At 36.8% G+C, this 26,757-nt stretch overlaps 1 protein-coding gene across 4 annotated transcripts in view; it reads right to left on the bottom strand.

Moving 5' to 3' along the window:
• Positions 1-26,757, bottom strand: part of FOCAD (focadhesin) — a 247,973-nt gene that overhangs the window by 31,583 nt on the left and 189,633 nt on the right. For all 4 annotated transcript variants that reach the window (XM_036217571.1, XM_016160422.2, XM_036217572.1 and 1 more), the window contains 11 exons: positions 24,634-24,742; positions 21,965-22,081; positions 19,270-19,508; positions 15,557-15,646; positions 10,457-10,604; positions 8,436-8,555; positions 6,916-7,038; positions 6,395-6,472; positions 5,674-5,745; positions 4,283-4,385; positions 2,353-2,433 (listed from right to left, as the gene is read on the bottom strand). In XM_036217571.1, the coding sequence (XP_036073464.1) occupies positions 2,353-2,433; positions 4,283-4,385; positions 5,674-5,745; positions 6,395-6,472; positions 6,916-7,038; positions 8,436-8,555; positions 10,457-10,604; positions 15,557-15,646; positions 19,270-19,508; positions 21,965-22,081; positions 24,634-24,742 (1,280 nt within the window). The remainder of the gene's footprint in view (positions 1-2,352; positions 2,434-4,282; positions 4,386-5,673; positions 5,746-6,394; positions 6,473-6,915; positions 7,039-8,435; positions 8,556-10,456; positions 10,605-15,556; positions 15,647-19,269; positions 19,509-21,964; positions 22,082-24,633; positions 24,743-26,757) is intronic.

The following is a 26,757-nucleotide window of genomic DNA, read 5'->3' as shown; positions in this document are numbered from 1 at the left end:
TTTTAAACATAATCCTGCTATGAACGTGTAGAATGCTATGAACGGTTTGTATGTTCTATCACATGAGTATTAAAGTGAGAAGAGCCCTCTGCATTAGAAAGCAGATGAATACAATCGCTATCTCAAATTTGATTGGCTAAAATTGAGATCATGATGCCCAATCTCCTCCTTGCACAAGTGTGGCTGAGGAATAACTCATCATACTTTTCTTCCCCTTGTGTTATTAAATAGCACACAGAGGCAATGAAGCCATGCTCTCCTTCAAGTTTGCTCTCTTCTGCCTATGCCAAGCATGATTTTTATTCTCTAAAGCCATTTCTTCCTCAAAAGAGCTCGCCAAAGTTGTCATCCTTCCTATCAGCTGCCCCACTGGGCTCTGGTGAGTGACATCCAGACATTTAAACTCAAAAGCTGCTTCAGAAGGGAGTTATTAAAATTCAAATGAGCTGGGCATATTGAAGAAGAAAACACTCGTTTGCATGCACACCTCAGCATTTGGCCATCCCATTTAGCCCCATAGAGCAGGGTCTGGTTTTGTTTTTGTAAATGGGCTTCCGAGGCGGAGGTCAGCCTCCCACGGTCCCCACCCCTCTGGGGTCATCATGAGTAATGTGTAAGGCTGAATAGACTCTCCTCTGAATCTAGTCAGCAAACCTGACAAGAAGGCAGCCCTCTCCCACAACCTGAAAATACCAAAAATCTGATTGGTAATATGGCATTTTTTAGTACTTCATTTATCAGTTTAATACAGCTTTCAGCAAGACCGCACATAACGTCATTGATGCCAGTTCCACCTGATTTTTTAGTTTTAGAGCAAAACATTTCCTTTTGTGCTATGACTGTATAATCATAAAAGTGTTACATTTAACCAAGAATTTCCCACAGGATTCAGAGAAAAATAATTTCTGCCAAGAAAAATGGATCTGGGGCACCAAATGACATTTTATTCACTAGAAAAGAAAGAGTCTATCTTTCATTTGACCTTAGAAATTTTTATTTTATTTCTCAAAGAAATTATCTCACATTATCATCATTTAAAAATTTTATAAGATATCAGTGAGCAAAGTAACAAATAATGAGCAAAAGTATATATTCCTAGAAGTATTCTGGCCATGGAAATTTTAGATGCTCTTTTAGTAAAAATTCAATTTCTTACTAGTGAAGACATCTCTATTATATTATCTATTTTAAATAGACTAATTTATGACATTATAAACAATTAACTTCACGTTATGTGTAATATTATGACATGTTTATATATATCATGTATGACAATGACATAATCATATTTTAATTTAATTTTTTTTTTTATTGTGGTGACACTGGTTAACTAAATCCAGTAAGTTTCAACCATGTATCAGTTTTTACTGATGATATGCAGAAGCAAATCATGCTAACTTATAACCCTAAAATAATAGCACAATTTCTAAACTCCAGAAACTAAAGGAACTCATCTCCAAAGTATGAAAGTAGTTAATAGTCTGGAAGCTCCAGGGACTACTGCGCTTTGTAGGAAATCAGAAGACATGACCTTTAATGTCCCTTTCAATGGTGAGATTTTATTCTTCCACAACCTTTAATAATCAGACTTCCTTTCTCCAGATTTCTTCATTTTAATTTGTTTAAAACTTTTTTAAAAATCAAATTGGGATGATCTTGTTGTTAGGCACTGATTTTGCCCAGACTGGCAACAAAATTAGCAAATATCAATGCAACTGATTCCTGAGCTGTGACATCTTGAGTTCTAATCCATTTTTTCCTCACAACACTGAATAGTATATATGTTTCATTAGAGTACTTATTTAATGAGTCATATGGCATTCTTCTGGCTCTAGTTAAAACAAAAGGCACAGAATCTCTGTCTTCAGGTTGCTTGCGCTCTAACGTGGGTGACAGCAACATAGAATCACAAAGGGATGAATGTTTACAAAGAAGCAGAACATAAGCTAAAAATAAGACCTAGAGTGAGTGATTTTGGCAACACAGAGCGGTCATACAAGGTTCAGGGAGAAGACCTACTTCCAAGCCAGTTCCTGAAACACAAACTGTACCCAGGTGTGTCTTCTCTTGTTAGGTCACGCTCACTAGAAATTGACATGAAAACTAATGTGCAGTTATACTTTTGAAATGACCCAATGGAAGATTAAGGTCATTCACAGAGACTACACAGAGTGTATGTTGATGTACCATTTATTGTAGTTGGCCTCCTGGTCATCTGTATTGCAGAGATGATCTAGCAGAAGAAAATATCCACCCCTTCAGATTTGTATTGTTTAATACAATACAAGGCTGAAGGCATAGAAACTTAATATGTAGAAAGAATGTTAAAATTCAAAAAGTGTGTTTACTTGCCTTTTTTCCCTCCTGTAATGAAGAAGCCAACGGCTGCTCTGATAAAACTGCTTTCAGGCAAATAGCTATAGTCAGTAGGAACTGTGGAGACAGAAAATGATCAAATTAACCAGTGAACTTGGCAGGACTAATGAAGGAAAGATAATGATCTCATGCTGCCATATTAACCTAGAGACAAAAGCAGAGATGTTTATGCCATTAATCTTAGTGCAATACTCGGTGGCTACAACTAATTCTATTAGATTAAGTGACTGGCCTTGAAGTAATCACTTAGGCTATGTCAGCTATCTAAAACAGTAGGAATCCCAGTAGAGGCTGAAAAACCACAGCGGACAAAAATTTTACCGAAGTAGTTTAAAAAAAATCCTTTCCACATTGGCCCATCAATGAACCCTAATCCTGTGACCTTCTCAGTGTCAGCAAGGAGTCTGCTGGGCTTCCAGGCTGAGACCACCAGGCGAGGAGCTACTTCAGAACATTCTGAGTCACACATGTGAACCATGGAAATACAACAATCAGTATTAATAGCAGCCAGTCTCTTCATAAGACAGGGGCCTCTGAGTGACCAACATGTACAAATAACCAGATGCTGCTGACTTGGGATGGTGAAGAGGTGACATTTATGCCAGTTGAGTCCTCGGAGTTTCCTAGCTTCTTTTCCTCCCAGTTCCCCATAATTGCTTCATGAGGTCGTTTTTACTGAAGTAAATGGCTCAATTGGAAAATTCCATCGGAAACAAGTGGCTGTACTTTTCCAGACACATAGTTACATAGTTCTGAAGAACCTGGGTGTAGGATGATTCACTATGACCTGACTTGAGTATATGTGGGCCAGACTATGTACCCCACAACATAACAATTAAAAGCCTATGTAAAAAAGCAAAAGCCTGACATAAATATGCTATTTTACTAGGATATTATGAGAGCACTGCCCTTCAAAAGTAGCATTACGAAGGGTTTCCAATATGACTAAGTTTTTTCTTTTTCCCATTTTAATATGATAGCTTCCAAACATCTAAAGTTTCTCATGTTGGGAATGCTACAGAACAATATCCCATTTCTGTAGCTAACGAGTGACCGAAAGTAAGGGAGACAGTAATTACAGGGGCCCATGTTCATGGTAATGCTGTCGGTAGACTACCTGTCAGAGTATATGTGAAACTAGATTTTAATGAGGAATCTTTGGTACTTAAACCTCTGTGGCCTGGGTCCAAGAGAGCCAGTGGGCCAAAATTCTATAAAGAGCAAGGAGCAGACATAGGTCTCAGTGCATTATAGTAATGCCTCCGCAGAAAATCTCCAAGTGCAACATAAATTAAGAATACGGGAATTGCAAATGTTTCTTATTGCTTTTACAAAAAAGCTGGCAATAGAAAAAGCCCTGTTATATTAACACTTGGATTTTAGTTCCAAGGCCAAGGTGATGTACAACTGTAACAATTATTTTCTCAAAAGCAGGAGGCAGAAGAACTACAGACATATATGAAGAGAATTTTAATGAAATACTAGCAGTATGATTATGTCTAGTAAAATAAAAAGAACTCTAGTTCAGGTCTCAAAGACCTGGTTCCTTTTTTCCTGGATTTTCCAGTAAACTAACTCTGTATGTAAGTAAGGTCATTTTTCTGAGCCTTAGGTTCTTCATCTGTAAAATATGGGGTTAGATTCAGTGTCTAAACTCTTCCCTGAGGGAAGCAAAGAAGAAGAGTTCAGATCTGAGTTCTACATTCGTGTCCACCACTAACTAACTGCCATGTGACCCTGGGTAGGTCAGGAAGCCTTTCCAAGGTCCATTTCCTCTGATGTGTAATAGGGAAGGTAATACCCACCCTTGAGGGTTGCTGTGAAGGTTAATGCTCTTAACTAAGTACATAGTCCCCAGTCAGCAATTCCTCCTTGTGGCTCCAGTGCCCTATGGCTCTAATCTTACCAGAGGTTCTACTTTGATTTGATGACAGAACAGATAGATGAAGATGTCCCAGAAGCCAGATTGCATTGGACTGAAGACCAATCACCCCGGATACACTGATGACCTATGGATAAAAATGTACAGTTCAGTGACAGGGCAAGATCCAAACTCCATTCCATAAATGTCCACTCACGGAAAGTCACTAATCTTTTATGAGATGGTGACTTGTCTGGGAATGAGAAGTTCTATGACAAGAGGTGATATCACTTGTCTAGTATACTAAACCTGGGACATAAAGGTTATCAACAAGTATTGCTGAATGACTGAATCAATGAATTGATCAATCAATCAATGATAATAGAAGAAGGAACTAGTGTTTGTCTCAGGTATCACTGACTCAGATTGGTCTCAAAGGAATTTTTCAATAAATGGGAAAAAAAAAATCCCAAAAGTGAAAAAGAGGTGATAGTTTCTCTCAGGCTTAAAATACCTCTAAAAATGGAAGGAGATATTATTTTGTTCTCTTCTTTAAATAGTTTTTTATTATTTTATCATTCATAATACGCATTTTAAAATTAGTTCAAATCACAGATTTTCTTCCCTAGTTATAGCAACTTAAGCTTCAGTAAATTTTTTTTAGAATATTCATATTCATATATGCATTTTAAAAAGTTTCTTCTGTTCAGAGATTTATGTTTGCTTTTAAAAATATGAATTACTAAAACTTCTTTAAGTTACAGGTATTATAAGCAACTATATTTTACAAAGATAAAAACAAGTATGCTAAGTGAAAAGACTAGACTACAGTAAGAATACCAACTATGCAAAGAAAATTAGAACCCTTGAAAAGAAATATGACCAAATATTAGAAGCACTTGCTTCAGGCTGTAAGGACCATTAGTGGTATTTTTTCAGCTACTTTCACTGTGTACCTTCACATTTCATGCAATAACATAATAAGTTTTTAAAAATAAAAATCTTAAGATATAAAATCATTTCTCAGCAGATGAATGTTTATCCTTTATCCAACGATAATGCTAACAATGATTTACCCAAATACTTTTATCAGTGACATTGAACTAGTGACACTTGACCATTCTGCTTAGGTATCTGCACTGCCCTCTGATCACCTTCCATTTTTCTTTGTCCGAAGGGCTCGACATTCCTCACAGGTCAGGTTTTAATTTTTAAGGAAATCAAATGACAAGTTAACTCAAAAATGCCAGTTTTCTTTTTTTTTTCCCAAGGCAGTGCATGTTTGTCAGTAAATGTACGGCCATAAACCACTTTCAAATGCCCCTTGAATTCACCATGAATAACCAGAGATTTAATCTTCTAAGTAAGTTTGTCTCATGAAAGAGAAGAAGGACAACAACGGGGAATACCTGAAGATTTTAAATTCCTCTTCTCACCTGTGTTATGGTTCTGATGACTTCATTAAGTCTGGCTTGAAAATGAGAGGTCTGGATGGCTTCTGACTTCAGCTGAAAGAAAAATGAGAAATGCCCACCCCAACATCCCAGAAAAAGTAAATATTGATATTCCCAGCAGAGGAGCGATCATCTTCTGAGCTATGGAATAATCTATCATTATGTCCTTACATTTCAAAAACAAAAGCTGTGAGCTCCTTGAGAGCAGAACCCATTCTTATTAACCGTTACTGTATAAACAAAGGAACTCCTTAGAATTACTTAAAAACTTACACATATGCCCACTGTGGAAAACATTTCAAAGTGAAAGAATAATTACAGTGATATAAATTTAAACATTATATATGCAAAATGGAGTTTCTTATGAATGACTTGACATTTCTTATGATTCGATCATTTTTTCTCAGGTGGGGAACTTTGTAGAAAGTATACAAGTTGACTACGTTTAATTCCTACAAATCAAATAAAACAAGAAACAAATCTCTAGAGAAAGAATTCTCAATAAAGAGCAATTTTCCACACATCAGGTCACTAAAAAAAACCATTATAACCATTACCACGAGTATATATTCTTTTGTGATTAGCACACTGAGATAGTGTGCATTCTCCTCTTGCCATGGCTATATATACATTTAGATTGCTTCCTTTTTATTTTTCTTTTCTTTTCTTCCTTTCTTTCTCTTTCTTTTTCTTTTTTTTTTACCTGCATTATATTTCTTTCAGAGCCTACCAAGGCCACCATACCATGAAGAGCTGCCAAGCAAAGCATTGTGGGAGTGCCCTGAAAACAAAGCATCAGAATATGTCAATGGGGAAACAGTCCTTGGGTTTGAATTCTATAAAACGTATTATATCATAGAGAAATAAATAGCTGAAATGATACTAAGTTTGTAGGGTTAACATAATGTGTATCACTGAACTAAACTGAGTTGAATAAAGTAACAGGTTAGTTGTTAGATCATAGGTGACTTCTTGTTTTTATTTTCAAAAAACACGATGCTCTTCTAAAATTAAACAACAACAAAATAGCCATTTTTTAAAAAAAATTATAATAGTTGACAGATGTATCATTTATAAGGGATGAAAAGTATATGTTCCTCTTGTTTGAAATTGCCTGTTCTTTTATTAAGCTATATACCTTAGCAGCACCTATAAATGGTTCCATTAAGTAGGCCTTTTTCCTTTATAAAAAAAATAAAACAACATGCAGGAGATGACTCTTACCTCTGCTAGAACAATTCTGATCCAGGCGGGGAGCAGTTTGTTGCCCAAGTCTTCAGCTTTCCCATGTCCACATACAGACAAGCCATGAACTATGTTCCCTAAGGCCAACGCAAAACCTGAGGTCTGTTATAAAGAAATAAAAACAAGGGGTAAGGAAAAAAAATCATGGCACAGATCAAAAATGTTTACATATAGCAACACAAGCATTTCTAGGGGCTCTCTTTCCTACCAACGAGCTCTTTAATCATCTGTAAATCAGAGATTTGCATATTTTTAAAATCTAGACTTTGATTTGCAAGAAAAACTACAGTCTAATTGCAAAAGATTCAGCTGCAGTTGAGTGGTTTATCTGAGGAAAATAATACTGCATTATTGAGCAACTTGGCTCAAATGACCCAAATTCTCAGAAGGGGTTAGGGTGAAATACCAAAGCAGATCAAAAAAGCTCAGTTAACTCCCAAGCAAGAAGAGAAAATGTCCCATAATGAACACTGCATATGGAAGCTTCTACATTTTGATGTTACAAAACCTATTATAAGCGAGCAGGCATATAACCCATAAAATAGTAACAATACCATATAATATAAACTTAAAACCAGCAAATCCTGAAATAACCCACTCTGGCCAATATTAAGACTTTGGACAAACCTTAAAAAAAAATTACCACCAATGGAGACATTCTAGAACATTGTGCAATCAGATGGAACATTATTTTTCAATTTTAAAAACTGTGGTAAAAATACATAGAACATAAAATTTACCATCTTAACCACTTTTAACTGTGCATGCAGTTCAGTGGTATTAAGTATATGCATATTGTATGCAACAACTACTGGTCTCCAGAACTCTTTTCATCTTGCAAAACTAAAACTCTCTACCTATTAGAAGGTAACTCCACATTATCCCGTCCCCCAGCCCCTGGCAATCACCATTCTAATTTCTAGCTCTAGGTACATCATATAAATAGAATCATATAGAATTTGCCTTTGCGTGATTGTGTGATCAGCCTATTTCACTTAGCATAATATCCTCAAGGTTCATCCCTGTTTTAGCTCATGACAGGATCTCCTTCCTTTTCCTGGTTGAATAATATTTAAGAGAGAACATTCGAGGGTATTTAATTTACAGGTATTTAAATATTCCCATACACATTCAGCCATGAGCAGAGATTTTCTGCCTTGAATGTGCTGAGGCTTGACCTTGTCAGAACCCTCTACACATTCATAGCTATATACATTGTTGTCTCTGACTCTTACATTCCCAGTCACATTTTAAGATTTTATAAATACAGAGCAATTGTTGGAGAGAGAGCAAAGCCTTTGTATTCTCTTAGACCAAAAAAGAATCAAGTCTATAGGAGGAGATAGAGGATGTGACTGCTGTCTATAGCTGTGAGAGAAGAGAATAATTAGAAGTTCCTCAGTTCTGGGCACAAAAATAGCCCATGACACTCTAATTCAGAGTAAGTCAAAATCAGCATGAGACCCACAGGGAGAAACAGGCAGGGTACACATTCCAACCTGCTGGTTGTTCTCTACCAACAGTCGAAGTTTGTTCATAATATCTTCAGCTTCTGCAGCCTCAATAATTCCAGCACTGAATGCTGATGTGCACACACAGCTAACGGTATAGCCAAGCACCTGAGAAGAAAAGACAGCAGACAAATGTTTCTCATGAGGGAAAATAAAAGAACATGGTTTAGTTGGCACAAATACTCTGTGAAACTCCTCCTCAAGATAAGGATTGCCTTCAAATACACCAACTACAGACTGTGGACTGTTTTACTCCTAATTTATACTTCCTAACAATGTTATGAGGTGGGTGTCATTATTCCTACTTTATAGATATCAGACTTTGAAGGTCAAGTAGACATAGTGAGCAAGTGACAGAGGTAAGATTCAAATCCAGACCTTTATACTCCAAACCAAAAACTTCCTTTATCAACTTAGAACACAGCATCTATCAAGAGTAGAAGCAGATTTTCATAACGGTGGACGTTACTATGTGTCATGTGATCCGATCCAAGGCCAAATAGCAGAGGAAACTCAAAGGTGTGAAAGAAACACTGCTACATTAAAATTCCTTAGTAGCAGTAGTGGAGCATAAAGGACCACGACTTTGGGCTTTAGAGTTAGAAAAATTGAGTAGAGTAGAGACAATGCTACTTACTCATTGGCACTGGTAGGATAATTTAACAAATAAAGGCATAAATAAATAAATTAATTAATGAAGAAATGAGCACATGACAAACAAAAAAGAATATTGGGAGCAGAGACAGAATACTCAGGTGTGTGCCCCAAGGTGACTATTTATTGGCCAAGGAACTTTGGGCAAGTCAATCTATTTGAGCCTCAATTTTTGCAAATCACAGTTAATCACCCCCTCACTCCTGCCTTGTGTTTTCATGATGAAACTCTCCCTTACAAAGATGCTCTTAAGACAGAGTGGAAATGTACAACTCCTAGTACTGGTTGATATAGCATGAAAGAAGAAAGCCGTTTCTAAGGTATAAATTGGATAATAAAACATCAGAAGGGAGAAAAAAAATGCTTGCTCAAGGCCTTATAAATCAAAACATCAAGGCAGACAGATAAAAACCTTGCTTTCATTTATTAATCAAATTGCTCCTCAGTTGCAAAGTTTCCTCCTCTTGCTTAAAAAAAAAAAATGTACTTTTAAATTGCGCTCTGCCCCACTTTAAAAATGGAAATGTGGTGCATGCATGTCTTAGAACAAAACTTCAACCCTCCATGCCCCAAAGAAATTCACCGATTCAACAAGTCCCTTTGCTGAAAGCAGAGGAGCTGAGCGGGGAAACACAGCAGCCATTATGTACTCATCAATAGCTCGTGGGCAGGCCAGGACAAAATAGAATCTGCTCTAATGAGAGGGAGAATCTGGCCAGGCCAAGAGGTCGTCTCCAGTGCTCCCACAGAAGAGCACAGACGGTCCGGCTTCACCTGGGCACAACAGACACACAAGCCTCAGATGTTCTCTGTCAACACGGTCGACACTCACAGACTGTGTCACATGAACTGAAATTCTGCATATGTTTGCGCCTTAACAGAAAAAGTTCTTCATTTAATCTGGTAAGGGGAATTTCCTCAATCATTTTTCCTGCTAGCTAATATTTAAAAAGCAAATGCCTTTTCGATCCACAGTTTAAGCTTTTTCCTGGTCATACTTAAAAGTTACATTTGGTTTGGGCACAATTCTAAAATCTCCATTTAACCTTCCTTCAGAAATTGCAGGTCTTCTTAGAAAGCACCTCCTAGTGATGTTGACTTAGGTTTTTGTATTCACTAAAGGTTCTTATCTTATATGCCACATTTAAGTCTACATTGATTTAAACAGCTGTACAATTTGAAAACCTCGTGATTTAATATATAGGTTGTTTGCCATTCAGATTTTCTCCTTGTCCCAGTTGACACTGAGGAAGAATTTAATTTCAGGGTTACCAAAATGTGAGAAGCAGCAAATAAGCAGCAACCGGAAAATAAAAGACAGAAAAGGGAAGAAAACCGTAACTTTTGTTCCCTACCTCCTGAAATGTTCTGCTCTGGCTCCCACTGTCATCAAGGTATGTGGAAAGCTTCCGAAGTGATGCCGCCACGTGAACTCGTGACTCCATTTGGCTGCTGTGGCTCATGAGGGACAGAACAAGTCCAACTCCCAATATACAGCCCGTGCTTGGATGCCAAAAAAGATCAAGTGTTAAAATCACAAGAATCCATGTCATCGCTTCTCACTTATCATAGGAGTTTATGGTGCTCTGCAATCCGAGGTGAGACAACTGGATTCTAATTCTGCTGCCCGCTATGTAAGTGTGTCCCATGAGCCACCACAAGTATACCCACCTCCCCCTCTAATGGAATGCTTTATGTCAAAACGGGTGTCCGTGGCCCATGCTAGTGCTGTGTACCTACTAGAAAAACAAACAAACAAAAACATGAAATAGTTTGACTTCAACTCTATGGTAAGGAGAGAAGGAAGTATAAAAAGTAGCTCTATCTCTGCCCTTAGAGAAATGCTGCAGCCTTCTCTCCACTCCCTCCCCCACCCCCCACCCCCGCCCTGCCTGTGTACACTGTGCACTATGACTAACTGCATGAGGACAGAAAAGACTAAATTTCAGGATATGAGCTGAGGACATCTGACTAATAACAGGGTGAATAAATGAGAGGCATGATTATGAGATACTGCTAAGTGCTTCATGTTTCCTAGTCAACTTCAACAAGTGGAATTTCTTTCTTAAAGAAATTGTGCATTTGTCAGCACACCATGACATTAATCCTCTTCTCCCCTCTGATCCCGCGGGATACCACTGGGTCAGAAGAGAAAATGGACAAGTGACAGGCTTGTCAAAAGTTACCCCATGTGATGATTCAATTGGAATCTTGGGCTTTGTGTCCCAATTCTCCTGAAAGAATACATATCCATTTAAATAAATGAATTGTTTTCCCAGAAAAATTCTAGCTAGTATGATAAAAAAAAAATGCAGCTTTGGGGTGGTTTTTTACTCTTTTTTTAAAAAAATTGTCATCACCCTTGTTTTTCAAATTGAGAGCATGCTGAGTTTTTCAGAAATTGTCCTCACTCTGATTTGGTTTGCCTCTCATCATGATGTCTGCTGCTTAAGAAGACATCCAGAGTATTTCTCCAATGACATATTTCAATACCTGTATGTCATTTTGCACTTATATAAGCATCTGTCTCCTTCACCGGCATCAAAAACCTTCAAGTCGTTTCATGAACGTATTAATTGCTTCCCTCCAACACCTCTGTGCAAACAGAGCGTCCCCATATGATAAGAGACACTCAAAAGGATGGAGAGCCTACAGGATTTGCTCAAGGTCATGGAAAGAGTTTCCAGCAGAGCATGGCCAAAAGATGGGGGTTTCTATTCTCAGCCTTCTGTGCCATCTGCCAAGCCCCAGCCCCTCTCGGGCGCTGCATGATGCCTATGAGAAGGCAAATAGCTCAAGTGTGTTTTCTGGGTTCTAATGAATAACAGCCTAGGATTAGAAAATTCTTTGTAAAGAAGCTACTGCAGTAACAATCCATCATTAGTCAGGCAGAAATGCTATTACGGCTTACATGAACTTAACAAGCTTAACTAGCATAATACATTTCTAACCAGTTAAGTTGGCATCTAACATCTGAGCACTGCATGTTTTTGAGACAAAGTATATTTCTGAAAGAGAAGAGACCACTCTTTATTAGTCTTTCCTTTCATTTAGAATCTACAGGGAAGTTTTCCTGACTATCTTCTATACTAATGCATATAAAATTTTGATAGCATTATACCAAAGATATACTTAGACAAAATGTGATTAATATATTGAAAAATTTGACTTTTGCTCCCCCACTGACTATTTAACTGCTAGCTACGCTTAGGATTTCAAATGTTACTTCCTCAGGGACACTCTCCCTGGCCCAGCACGGAACCACTTTAGCATTCTCCCATAGCACCCAATACTAATTTACTTCAGACAATTTTAATTATAAACTCTGATAAGGATTGTTTAGGGGACTATTAATTATAATCCACCTCTGTCACTAGCCTGCAAGCTCCATGAGGGTGAGTAACTTTTTAGTTTTTTCCTCACCACAGTATCTGTATACTGCGGGATGGGAATAGGCATCCAGTCAACATTTATTGAATGCTGAAGAACTGGCCAAGTGCAGTGTTTTAAGAGAGTCTAAGGTGGAGAGATGTTCTACAAAAACAAAAACGAAACCCCAAGACTTGATTCTTTTGTTTAACTTGATATTTTGTTAATTTTGGCAAAATCGATGAGTAATAAAATTCACTGGATCCAAGATTCTATCAAGAAAACTTGATTTGTATTTCCTACCAGATTAATTTAAGAAAAATGGGTGTTAGGTTCATGTGGAAAAGGATTGCTTTTAAAACTCGCTTAAGTAAGTATTGGGGTTTGTCTTTCTCAATAAATAGGCAGGTATATAAATCTTGCTCTTTGGGCCATTCTGGGCACAGAAAAATCTCTAGCCCTTGGACTGAATCTCCTCCCTTACCATCCCTAGGCACATGGGCACAAAGGCTTAGAAAAAGAGATCCTGGCTTTTGGACATGCACCAAGAAGGCAGTACTAAATCGTTATCCCAGATGTTTCCTTCTGAATTCCAAATCTTCCATATTTTAATTTGTTTATTTTTTGTCCTAAGTCTTAAAGATTCCCCCAAGTGCCTAGTTTGGCATTGCTACATTTACCTCTTTCTAGCTTCCCTTTGATATGTCTGCCATCTCTAATCCAAGAATAACTTGGGCAGAGGAAGCTTTCACATCTTTCTGTTCATTGAAAACAGAAGGGGTTAGGTGTTGGCGTCTCAGACAGATGAAATAAAAACAAATATTAGGTATAAAATATTAGGTATACTAGGCATAAAATTGAGGTTTTGAAATTGCTAAAAAATGTTCTATAATACTAACAAGTTATAAAGAGAATATGAGTTTAAAAATTATATGCCCTATTATGCCATTACTTATTTGAATCTCCTATCCAAGTATATTGAAATATCACTAGCAAAAAAAATTCTGAGACTTTAAGGCTATGCACTTCTAAAATAATAGTAAATGTTCTTTTGTATGCTTAGTGCTAATAAATCAATCACCCTTTGTACATATTCAAAAAAGCTATGCAATTCTGATATGTGTGTTGCTATATCAGCTGAGATATATTTTTCTAAAATTAACCAGAGATGAACCTAGTTTACTGGAGACTATTTTGCAAAATTAAGTACTAAGCCATATAATAATTAGTTCTAATAACAGGTAACATTCCTATAGAACTTTGCCCTTTACAGAGTGCTGTACAAATGTTATCGTATTTATAAAAACTCAATAGTAATTAACCAACGCTCAGATAGCCTGACTAGTCACAGCTGTGAAGGTTGCAATGGTACAGTTAGTACCACTAGATGGCAGCAAAACGTTAGTGATAGGACCACAAACACTGCCGAGCCCAGGTGCTTGGTTCTCTCAGCAGGGACATGTCCATTAAATCAAAGAAGCGTGGTGAATTTGCTTTGGGTGAATTCTATCACTTGAGGTAGCACGCTCCCAGATCTATTAACTACCTTCTGGTAACGCTTCCACTATTTCACTTGAGAAATGACTACCACAGACTCCTGCAATCTCAGACGAGGGACTACTTTATGCCATGAGCCAGGCATTCAGGCCTGACCCTCGTTAGATTCTCCTTTTTTTTTTAATGGTGAACATGACCTGTGCATCAGAAAAATAATAATAAATACCGTACTGTAAAGTGTCAAATTGCTTTCTATTTTTTTTTTCTGATTTTAAAAAATACTTATTTCCTTTTATTTCACCCATTCTACCACCCATCTCTCCTTTGGCAACCATCCCCTTGTTGTTGATGGGTATGTTTCCGTTTTATTTATTTGTTTTGTTTATTCATTTGTTGTTGTTGTTTGTTTGTTTTAAGATTTCACATATAAGTGAAACCATATAGGACTTGTCTTTTTCTCTGACTTATTTCACTTAGCATATATCCTCTTGGTCCATCCATGTTGTCACGAATAGCAAGGTTTCATTCTTTTTTATTGTAATATTCTAGCTTTCTTTCTAATGAAATGTTCTCTACACTGTACTAGGCAAGAGAGAGAAAAATAGCTTTGAAGTCAGACAACCTAGGTTTCTCCCCTAGTTCTGCCACTTATTGTGTGACCTTGAACCAATCTCCTCTTTGAAACTCACTTTCTTTATCAATAAACCAAAGTGATGGTGATTCCTGCTTCGGTATCAATATTTAGGCTGTAATCAGGGCTTAATTACATTAGAAATTGCCTAGCAGAATATGCGGCTACTTAGTTTTAGTTGAACCTCAAACCGAAGAGAGAACTACAGAAGCCATGACAACCACAAAACATTAGGAATGACAGAATACTAAACTTTGTTAACTGTGGGAATAACATGAATTTGGAGAGAACAGAGAGTTTCTTGAAGAAGAAAATGAACTTTTAATTTGACTTTGAAAGTAAGCTAGATTTTAGATTTTACCATATGGACAGAAGCTTTCTGATGACCCTATTCTATTTGATTCTGAAGGATTAGTCCCCTATCTAGGGCCACTCTTCCTCTCCTAAACACTGTTGTTCATTAACAAGATAAGAATCAAGAAAGAAGGTAAGAATAAATAAATGCAAAATAAAGAACTCTTATTAATATAAAATGTTAATTTTAAGTTAAATATACTTAGACATGTGATGTTATTATATGCATAAATACTCATACTGTGGTTAATTTAGTTATCCCCATAGTCCTCCTTACATTCCAATAATCTTCCTGTAAACTAATGAAGATGATACATGAAAGCCATTCTTGATTGTTTTCACTGCTAAAAGTTTGCAGCATCTTAATCACAAAATTTTTTCCCAACTTCATAATGCTTGAGCTATAGCTAAGATAAACACCTCTGGGGGAAAGGCAGGAGTAAGAAAGGTGTGTGTATGTGTGCGTGCATGAGAGAGAGAGAGAGACAGACAGACAGACAGACAGATCAGGTCCTACAAATATTTCACCATAAAATCCAAATTTTACAGCAGAGTAAGAACGAATCTCTAAGTATCTGTTAGGGAGGAAGTGGAACCAACATACTTATATTCAAGACTCGTGTCAAAACAGCAATTTTCCAGGGCATCCAAAGACTTCATCAGAAGAAGGTTCATCTGCTGGCCAGATATATCACTGGGTAAAAAACGAAAGGGAAAAAATGAATTATTTAAAGTCATTCCACTGTCTAAACTACTTACTATATAAAATTTTGTTCTCAATATTTTATTGAAAACCTATTTCTTTAGAAAGAACATAAAAGTAACAAGAAGAATATTGATGATTCATATACACTTGCAGAGAAACTGAGTTAGAGAATTTATTCAATATTGGGTTTCTAAACATCACAATCATTTGCAAACCAATAAACCCTAAACCTGCTACTTTTGCATTTTCTTAGCTCACACATTTTTGTAATGAAAGTATAGTTGACATACCACATTATATTTGTTTCAGGTGTACAACATAGTGATTCAACATTTATGTGCCTTACGATGTGATTGCCACAATAAGTCTAGTAACCATCTACCACCATATAAAGTTACTACCATATTACTGACTATAGTCCTTGTGCTTTACATTATATCTCCATATCTTATTTATTTTATAACTAGAAGTTTATACCTCTTATTCCCCTTCATCTTTTTCATCTACCCCCATTCCATACTCCTTTTCCTCTGGTAACCATCAGTTTGTTCTTTGTATCTATGAATCTGTTTCTTTTTTGTTTGTCCATGTGTGTGTGTGTGTTTTTTTAGATTCCACATATAAGTGAAATCATGGTATTTGTCCTTTTCTGACTTATTTCACTTAGCATAATACTCTATGGATCCATCCATGTTGTTACAAATTCGGCCCAAATTTGAAACCACTAAAAAATAAGAATCAAAGTCAGAACCCCAAAAAGTATTTCTAAGAATGCTGCAGTGATTTTCTTCAGAATATTTAATAAGCTCATTAAGCTGATATCATCATTAACCATTTCAAATCTCTTTCTTGCGAAGATGGCTACTTCTGATTTCATCTCTCTGAGAAATGAAAAGTCATAATTTTATCCCTTTACTTATATTTTTTTTTAAAGGAAGGGGAATGCCAGCCTTCTATTTTTCTGCCTTTATACAGTTAATGAGAGTTTTGTAATTGTCTTGGTGAGAACTATGACTTGTATAGTAAAATATACTTAAAGGATGTTTTTTTTTTTTTTTTTTCCCCCCAGACAGAGTTGTGGGCTTCATCACCAACACTTGATTATCTAGGGTTCCTACATGTCAACTCTTGTGCTACTGCCTCAGCCCATGCTGAGTGGAATGCAGGCCCAGGAATGCCGACCAGCCAGAGAACACTTTCAATATGTCTTCTCAAACCAAGACTATAGTGGTTTTGCCTAAGGTAAAGGACTATATCTTACAATGAACACACACACACACACACACACACACACACACACACACTTCTAATTGCTTTAACTAAAGAAGTCCTATCATAGTTGTTCTTTGGATTAAAATATACTAAGCTAAACAAATGCTAAAGTACTAGTATCCTCTGGGAGTTATGACAGAAGCAAGCTTTGAAATAGTATGCTTTTCTGAATAAATTCTAGACCGAAATTTAAATTTAAGTGACTTTTTCATAAGCTTTAGCAAAAAAATATAGATTTTCATAATTCTCTTTTTCAAAGTAATTTTTCATTCTTGAGACCAACATATCCCATTCCCCCACAGGGCCATTTTGGGCCTCTTATTTGATGTCATTGACTATTCAGAGTCAACAGCCCTCAAAATATATACCTTAATTTTAGAAAAATGGACTCTTTTTTTTCAAAAATGCCATTATCTGGTAACATTGTCATTATCTAGCAAAATATTTATTAGTACCAAAGGTACACCTTTCAGGTTCCTCTGCTCCAAGAAATTAAGAAGGTGGAAACCATGAATAATTATACTGGTGGCTACAGTACTAATACCAGCCAAAAAGGAGAATGCTATCAAACACAGGATCATTAAGGCAAAATTAAAATTTGCAGTTATTCTGTGGGCACTCAGCCATGGGAAGAGCCTCTCGGTGTCTGACCTCAGGGTTTTCTGCAGGTGCGAAGTCAAGTAAGATAAGATAGGGGTGGAAAGCAATCTAGGAACCACACATAAACGCTTTAGGGGAATCACCATAGGTTTCTCTGGGTAGCATGATTAAATTAACCACAAACGCAAGCTTGTCAAGCCCTAAAACCAGCAGCAGCTCATCCAAAACTAATGAAAAGGAGGCCAGAGCCAGAATAGGATGAAATGAGTTGCCTGGAATTAAACTGCCATGGCTCATTTTTAGTTTTAAAATGTGTTGCTTGAAAAGATACTGAAGAAAGAGCATGAACACAGATGGTGAAGAGACTGCCGTTGGTAGCATAGTAGCAAAAGGGGGAAAAAAACACTTTCAAGTTTTGTTTTTAAAAATACTTTTTGTTCTGTCACACACACAAGATTTTTAACAGTCGATTCACATGCAAAAGGAAGCTTTTTGTTTATGTCCAGAACCAGGCCTATATATTCTAACACTGGTGAATAGAACAAAATGAATATTCGGGAAACGTTTCATTTATGATCACAAAGACTGAGCCAAATTTTCCTAATCATCTGACAGATGTTTCCAAGAGCTGACAATGATTATCTGAATTATGGTATTTCCCTAGATCAATAGCAATTCTTATAAAGGTTTCACTTTTCAGTATTTGCACAAAACTATGTAAATTATAAATGGAAACTTAACTACTGGTTTTAAACTGAAATCTAAATATAGCATCATGTCATCCAATTTATCCACATCAGCACCATTTCTTGCCTTTGGACAGACAGTTTGTTTCTGCCAACCAGGGAAGTCTCACGACAGTTAACATCATAACAGGATGCCTCTCCCTACCATCCTATTTCCAATGCCGGAAAATGGGGCTAAATTCCAAGGCAGTGACATTTAAATATTCATGATATTCAAATATTCATGCTGTACCACACTACAGTAAATCTGGATATATAAAATTCTAAGATTTGTTATAAAATAAAGATTAAATATAATGAACAACAAAACTAGATTCATGTATGGGAAAACTTTCCCACTTAGTGGAAATTTCCACCTGGGTCTTTGATATTCATTAGCTTCATTCAAGGGTAAAACTAGCAGGCCAAAAAAAATGAGCAATCAAACTGAATAAAGCACACAGTAAAATATGCACAGATTAAGACTCTTTAAGGATTATAAAACTGTAGCCAGGGCACAGAATAAAAACGTTTAAAACTGGGTACATACAGTTCTCGGGTGACCGAGTGATCCCCATGCCCCCAGGCACAAAAGACACCCCAATCCTTTCCTCCCATTTTACAGTGATATAAATAAAGGAACAGCAATTATTTTCACCCTTATAAATTAGGAGGAAAAATAGCTTTTCTTTATTTATAGCACCATAAGATTTGACTTTTCCTCATGTCTATTACAGAGATGTATTCAAGGCTTTCATCTAAGCATGAAATGATTTTTGAGCAATCTATCACTTTAATAAGAGCAACCCTTAACATACATTAATATCTATGTGATGGTATTTTAGAAAGACAAATTTACCCATAAAGGAGGATAAATGATCAATGTGCCCATCTCAGAAAGTTTAGCAAGCACATAGTGCTCAGATGTAATGTTTATGTATGAGTGTGTATCTGGGTAAAATCTTTCACCTAAATCACAAAGAGGAAAAGCAGGGATATTTTGATAAACCGTACCTGAGTTTCTCCTCACACAAGCGAGAGAGAAACATCCCCAAAGCAAGGCCCATGTGGATTTGCACGGCCTGAGACTCATCAGCACTTGGTTTCCCAGGTAACCTGGCAGTCAGCATGTTCAGGATTTCCTCAACCTTCTCTTTGCAAGAGGTAATGAAAACTGGCACAAGGAGAGACAAAGCCGTGGCAGCCGCAGAACGGGCGATGGCACTAGCTGTGTTTTCACCAGAATAGGATTTCTGGGACATGTCAAAGAAAGAAAACAGAGGGTTGGCCTTTTGTTTAAAACATGAAGGAAATACATCTATCACAAAAACACTGTGCTATAATACGAGCTTCTCTTAGCTCCACCTTCACCAAACAAAAAAAATAATTAAAAAAAATGTGTTTCTGTGTTCATCTATGGGTTACATTTTCACTCTTACTGAAACAACTTGCTACTAAACAGTTAAAAAATAATATCCTTTTAAATTGAAAAAAAAATTATAAGTGTCTCCTTATAAAGGATGTGAATTCCCTCACTAGACAGTCTGAAATCATTTCAGTATTTTGAAAGCCCGCATATATATATGAAATGAAAAACCGAAAGTGAAGCTATCTAAGCTTGGAGAAACCACCAAGCCACATTATAAATGTCCAGAAAGCCAGGAGTTTTCCGAGAGGAAAGAAAAACGGGAGGTGGGGCAGTTTAGGTTCAGTATTGAAGGGTAAGTATAAATTTAGCACAGGGATCTACTGGCAGATCTCCCAAAATTTTTCGTGGGAACATTTCCCAGTAGATGGATTATTTCCTACAGGGGGTTAATTCCTTTTAATTAAAAAGGAAGTTGAATCCTAAAAGCCTCTGGTTACAAAGCAATAACCAGCTATTGAAAATGAAATGGAGAGCTCTATATGTTCCTTCCTATATGTAATTATGGGAAAAGAAATGAGTAACAGCCCTAATAAAATGACAGGGCAGCCAAATATGACCAGCTTCAACAAGAACCTCACGTTAGAGAGAGCTCCACCAGACATTATATACATTTATAAACGTCTCAAGTGGGGAAGGAAGTCCTTTTATCATTTCTCACTATTACCTGCTTCAAATTTTCAGACACACTATAAAAGCCATGCTGTCCCTTGCAGTGAAAGTACATTAAAAAGTGTGTTTAATTCTATACTCATTTGCTCTCTAAGTTTTAGTACTTTGATAGAAATCAAACATGTGCTAAGGTATTCTTTAAGTTAATGTAACACTACTGCAATGACAATACTATTCAAAATTACCCAGCTGCTGAGACACTGGAAATAAAGGAAGTGACTTTTGAAATAGGGCTTCGAAAAAAGTATAATAATGAGAAAATCACAAAGGTAAGAGGCAATCCTGAGCTAGCTAGTGAGGAGATTATTTTTACTGGTTTGCAAGAACTAAGCAGCATTATTAGAAATCTCATACAATATCCTGTCCTGCTGAATAACTGAACCGGATAGCTACTGCAAGGACCTTCATATAAGCTAACAAGTTTTTCACCCATCATTAAAGAACACTTCTAACAGAAAACAAATCATCATAAAGAAATTACTTATGTGAGAAAAATCTACCTTCCAATTTAATTCCACATTATCTAGAAAGTCATTTTTTTTTTTTTTTGTCCGCAAGTATAGTTAAAAATCTAGTTCCAGACCCTAAGCCCCAGATGAATACATACCAGGTCCTCCCAAGGGCAGGAGGACAGAGGCACAGAGAGAAGAATCTAAGGCAATGGAGTTTCAGACTAAATTCATGATCTTAGCAACTGTTCAGGACCTGTGCTATATTTTTATTCAATTCAACTATAATCCGCTGCCACTCAGCTGATTGTCCCATGATCACTATAATTCCCTAAGCAATGGACAGTGATAAGGCAGAACCAAAATATTCCTCGGCGGACACAGAAGTAAAGCATTCATTATTGCCAATAAGGGGAAAATGAAATCTAAACAAAAATAATGTGTTTTCAGTTTGCTTCAAATCTTAAGATATATGCATGAAGAAAGATGACTAACAGGTGTTTTTATGATCAACAATATCACTCTGTATTTATATAGTACTTTGTGGTCTGCAAAAGATTTTTCTATAAATTATATAATTTGATCCTCACAACCTTGCATAAAGTTGGCAAAGCATTAGTTTTTAATTTTACAGATAAGGAAAATAAGATGATAGATTGTGTCAGGTCAACCGTCACAAAATTAATAAGAGATGAAGCAAGGGCTACGATCATGATAGATAATATTGTTCAATCACCTCATTTTATATAAATAGGGAAACAAAGGTCCTGAGTAATTAAGTGAGCTGCCCATTGCACATACCCCGAAATGGAAAAAAAAAAAAAAAAAAACTCAACAAACTCTGACTAGAAACTCAGGATTCCCCCATCTTCAGCCAATGCTTATTTCACTACAACCGTAGCTCTGGACTGTGACTACATGTTAGAATAATCTACAAAGCTTCTAAAATACTAATATCTAGGGCCCAACCCTAAGCAATTAAATCGGAGGTGAGGCCTACATCAGTATTTTTTTCAATTATATGTTTAAAGTTCCCTAGATGATTCTAATGTACAGCTAAGGCTGAGAATCATTACAGGATATCATGAATTTCATGTGAACAATTGATATTAGAAGAGTCAACCCTTGAGTTTTCTAATCCTTTTTTATTTCTCAGACTTACATAATAAAACCAGGAGAAAAGCTGTCCTCTGGGTTGGTAATGGCTATCCACAATGACCAGGAGAGTATCATACACCATGGAAACCCACTCTTTCATTGAAAGGAAATTAGGCTGAACCTACAATGAAGAAAACAAAATGATAATGGAAAAAGTTAAAAATCTAAACATAATTTCTAGATTCAGTGTCCAACCCCCTTCTGTATTAAAGAATGAAGTGCTATTATTAAAAAATAAACTTCACCTACCATAACTGAAGGACGTGGGTAGATATTTGACAAACACACATCCTCACCTGTGCTCCAAAAGAAATAAGATTTACCTTTTATACAAGACCTAGCAGAGGAGAGAAGACCAGGGCTGCAAAACAAATGTGTCCAAGAGATCCTAAGAGCTGTGTTTAGTGAGGATAATGTGAAGGTTAAAGGGAGACATATACAGAGAAAGCAACTCAAAATTTCTCAGTTCTCTGACATGCCATTTCACAAAGGAGGCAGTAAAGCAGCCTACAAAATTTTGATCACCATCTCTAGCATTTCTGCTTACTATCATTACATATTTATCATTCAAGAAACATCACAACATTTGCCAAGCTAATTAGGCATGAAAACATAATTGATTTTCAGTTTGGAAAAGAAGAGGAAAGAGAATGCAAAAAACAAATAAAACAACAATTAAGCCCAACTCATTAAAAAGAGAACTTGATTTTAAAACCATTCATGACCACGGATGTCAAAAGCATTCGTTAACTCACATGTGCTGCGTGGTGCAAACTCTAAAGATCAATTCAGTGTTAAGTATCTATCTGCTTGGAATTAATTCCTAGAATCAAATGAGGCTGCTTTATTAAGATCTTTAGTTGCTGGTCATATGCAGAGTTGAATGAAGTTTGAAAACTTCAACTTTAATCAAATAATGAGGTCTTGTGTTTGTACTGAGCAACAGTCAAAGGCAAGGTCATCAAGGATAAAGACGAGGCTCCATCTCTGGGTTGTGCGGCTTCCCAATGTTTTGCGTACTATGTTACAGTGCAAAACAAAAAGGCATGGAAATAAAGAATAGTAAGAATTTAGATTCTGAGCTAGACCCCTAGTGATCACAGGGGCAAACTACCTGTAAAGCTGCATAGCTCTATTTCTTCTTTAGAAAGAATTTCATTCTTTTCATCATTAAAAAAGATTCTGGGCTTAAAGTTAAGTTTTTGTGTAGTAACTAATTACATTTTTATCCTATGTGCAATAACCTCTTGACCTCTTTCTCTTCCCTGTATGCAATGTACATATGTAGCTTTTGCCACACTGCATCTCCTCTCCTTTACTGGTAATAACATCCTTTGAGGAATTCCCTCCTTCCTGATTTGAAAGCTTGGTAAAATGTTCAAACAAGTTACAAGCTCCCTGTCCCATCCCACCCAACGTGTACCCATGGGACCCACAGGACTCTGAATCTTAAACGAGTGATGCAAAGACAGTAAATGACTAGAGCTGATCCATATCAGTGGTGGTGGTGGTGGTGGTGGTGGGGAGGGGGGTTCTGCTGAGATGACTCACCAGCACCTGTGCCTGGACTCCCCAGGTTACCTTAGTTACTGTTCTTCCCCAAACCCAATTTTTAAGCTTTGCCTTCAATCTCAGGGGCTTCCAGATTCCTTATCTTCCTAGTTCCTTTTTATTCAAATGAGAGCCTTTTTCTTTGCTTACAATCAAAACAACAACAAAATGACAACAACAACAACAAGAAAAACCACTCCACCATGAAAAAAACTGAACAGATGGCCCATAAAATATTTTGCAGGGACAGAGAAAGGCTGAATAATATTAAACAAAGTCCAGTTTTTGTAGCAAGAAGTGATGGAGTATATGCTGACGCCGATGATAATGGCAACTATTACTGAGTGGTTAGTATCTATCACCTGTTGTATTTTCCATATATTAATTCATTTAATCCTTAAATAATTGTATCTGGTAAGTATTGTTATCCCCACTTTACAGATGGCAAAACAGGCTCTGAAAAGGAAGTTACCACTAGAAGTCATGGAACTAGTAAGTGTATTAGGATTTAAATACTACTCCAAAGCCCATGTATTTAACCATTCTGCTATATCGTGTCCAGATACTGAGAGCTGCTAGATAATGGAGCTTATAAGAAGAATAAATCCATGCCTTTTTATTTTGACAGATATGAATTATCTGAAAAAGTACATTGGAAATGAACATTGGCCAGCTTGCCACATGTTTAATTAAGAAATAATGCCTTGCAAAAATGAATAGGCACTTTGTCATTGACATCTACAATTAAAATGCAAAGTACAATTTTTTTTCAGTCAGTAAACACTGCTTATTTATCATTTTTTGACAGCATTGTTCACTTTCAGTAAGCCTAGTTAACCTCCTAAGATTGGTTACCACTGATGCAATCACAAAAAGACAGCCCCTGTTGCATAAAATTGGTACCTTCAAATTGAAATGACCACTTAACTGTGATGGAGAAAGCAAAATAGAAAAGCTGCAAAGAAAAGTCTCAGAAGACGTGAAAACTCACAGTGTAAAGGCCCATCAAGGGTGTTGTAATCACAGACTAACCTTGTAGATTCAGAGTCAGGCTTCCAGAGACTTCACTTTTCAAATGTTATACAACCAAAGCCCTACTGGTTCAAATCACCCTTAACTCACCTCCAGGACCCCCTCAGCATCTGAGGAGAGGCTGGCTTCATGTTTGGATACGATGACAGCAAGGCTGCTTAAGGCCAACAGTGCATTGCCTTTGACCACTGGGCTCTCCCTGTTTAAAAAGAAAAAAATTCCGAGAGGATTTTGGGGCATTAACCAGAAGAAAAGGCGCTATTATAGGGAGGGCAGATGAGGTCAAAAGCACTTCCACTCCTTCACAGAGCCTCATAAACACAGGTCTGTTTGTTCCCTGAGGCCAGCAACTTCTTTCCTCCTTCTGACACTAGCGATGATTTTTAACTCTTCTTATAGATGCATGATCATTACGCCTTTTTAGAACTTAAAAATCCAAGGTTACAAATCTAAGTTCTTTCTTCCTAAAAGTTTTATTTCATCATGTGGTTACATTTCCTGAGCTACCTTCTTCTGTATCATCTTTGGTCCATAGAAATACATCGATTTGTTCTGAAAACACAACGAAGGACAGTTACATGAATAAGCCCGGCAGAATGGAACTGGCCTCTGGCTTTCCTAAAGCACTGGTGTTTGGAACCAGCTCTAGTCACCCACTTCACAGAGCATACTTTATTGGCAACTCGACACACTGGCAGCTTTCTTCAGTCATCATTATCCTCCCCTTCTTTCTCTTAACATGTCAAAGCCAGCAAAGTCCATTTGTAATACAATTTAGAGACCCTAGATAAGATGCAAAAAAGGACCTGTTTTTAGACTATTTGGATTGAGAGTTGCCCTTTTATATCCAAATGATAGTTTTCTAATATTAGTAATAAAATCGTATATTTGACTTCTGAATTATCAAGAAAACAGAACCTTTTAAATATACTTACCATTTGAAAATGTATATTGAGTATTATTCCATAATTCCAACATGATCCTATAGAATAATATCTCGACTCAGACACTGATGCGTTGCCCTTGGCCTGCCAACTCTATTATAATAGAACTCAGGCAACAGAGCACCCATACTATCAGATAGTTCAGTTCTCAGTCCTACCATTGTGGGTTCCCATAAATACAAAGAATGTTTCCCAAAACCTGGACTTGAGACCTGAACTTGAATGAGTATAAACATCTAAGAACTACTCCCTGCTTGGAACTATCCCAGTGTTGGAATACAATGCATCTGTGGGATAAGGAAGACTTCCAGCTGTGCTCCCCTTGTACCTCCAGTTTCAAGCCACAGTCATGACTAAAGATGAGTCAGTGGGTGTTAAAAAGTTAGTATACGACATGTGTTCTTGCATTTTTGCTTCCATTTGGTAAGAATGGGACTTAGGATGTGTTATTATCAAGTTCTTCCATCTATCTATTCTTCTGTTCTCTCCTTCCTTCTCTCTCTCCTAACTTGGGGTGGCTAAGCTCAGTGAAGACATGCTCTGCACAAGTGGTCATTTTGTACACTCTTTAATTCACTCCTCTATGTGGCTTGCCTTAGGTTGATAAAAAAAAAAAAAATTATGTCAGAGGATGGTGTTGGGGAGAAAATAGGAAGACTTGTGGTCTAAGTAGATGACTTCATCTGAAGTTTTGCTAGACTTTTGCAATGAAGATTATTGAGAATTCATAAAGCTAATAATAAAACACCAAGAAGCAAGACAAGAGCCAGGCCTTCTGAGGTGCCCTAGCCATAAAATCAGTTAAAACCAAAATTAAATATTTTTATTATCTCTTTCCTTTAGCTGAGAATATCCTGAAACCTGACCTGATACAAAATGGTCATGAATTCCTAAAGTTAGATCAAAAACAGTTTTAAGTTCTCAGTGATCTGAGAATTAGAGACCCAGTTTTTATCGCCCTGTAGAAAAATGTAGATGGTCCTCAGAAATCAGATATCAAATCTTTTAAAATAAGAGTATTAGACAAGATGGGATAAAAAGTTACTTTTTAACCCTGAATCTCTGAAAGAGAATTTAGCCTCTGTTTTAAAACAGTGCCCCCAAATGATTTTGTTTCAAAAGTTTCTCTGGTCTTGACATTCCTGAGCGTCTATTGTTCCTCTAAAATGGAGAAGAATGTATTTAAAGCCACTGGTAATTCGACCTTTAGTTGCAGACTAAATACATATTCGGACGTTAATCTTTGAATAGAAAAAACTAGTCCATAGTC

This window comes from Rousettus aegyptiacus, unplaced genomic scaffold (assembly GCF_014176215.1).
Source record: "Rousettus aegyptiacus isolate mRouAeg1 unplaced genomic scaffold, mRouAeg1.p scaffold_m13_p_3, whole genome shotgun sequence".
Taxonomy (NCBI): domain Eukaryota; kingdom Metazoa; phylum Chordata; class Mammalia; order Chiroptera; family Pteropodidae; genus Rousettus; species Rousettus aegyptiacus.
Note: the sequence above shows the minus strand (reverse complement) of the source record. Positions and strands in the feature narration are given on the sequence as shown.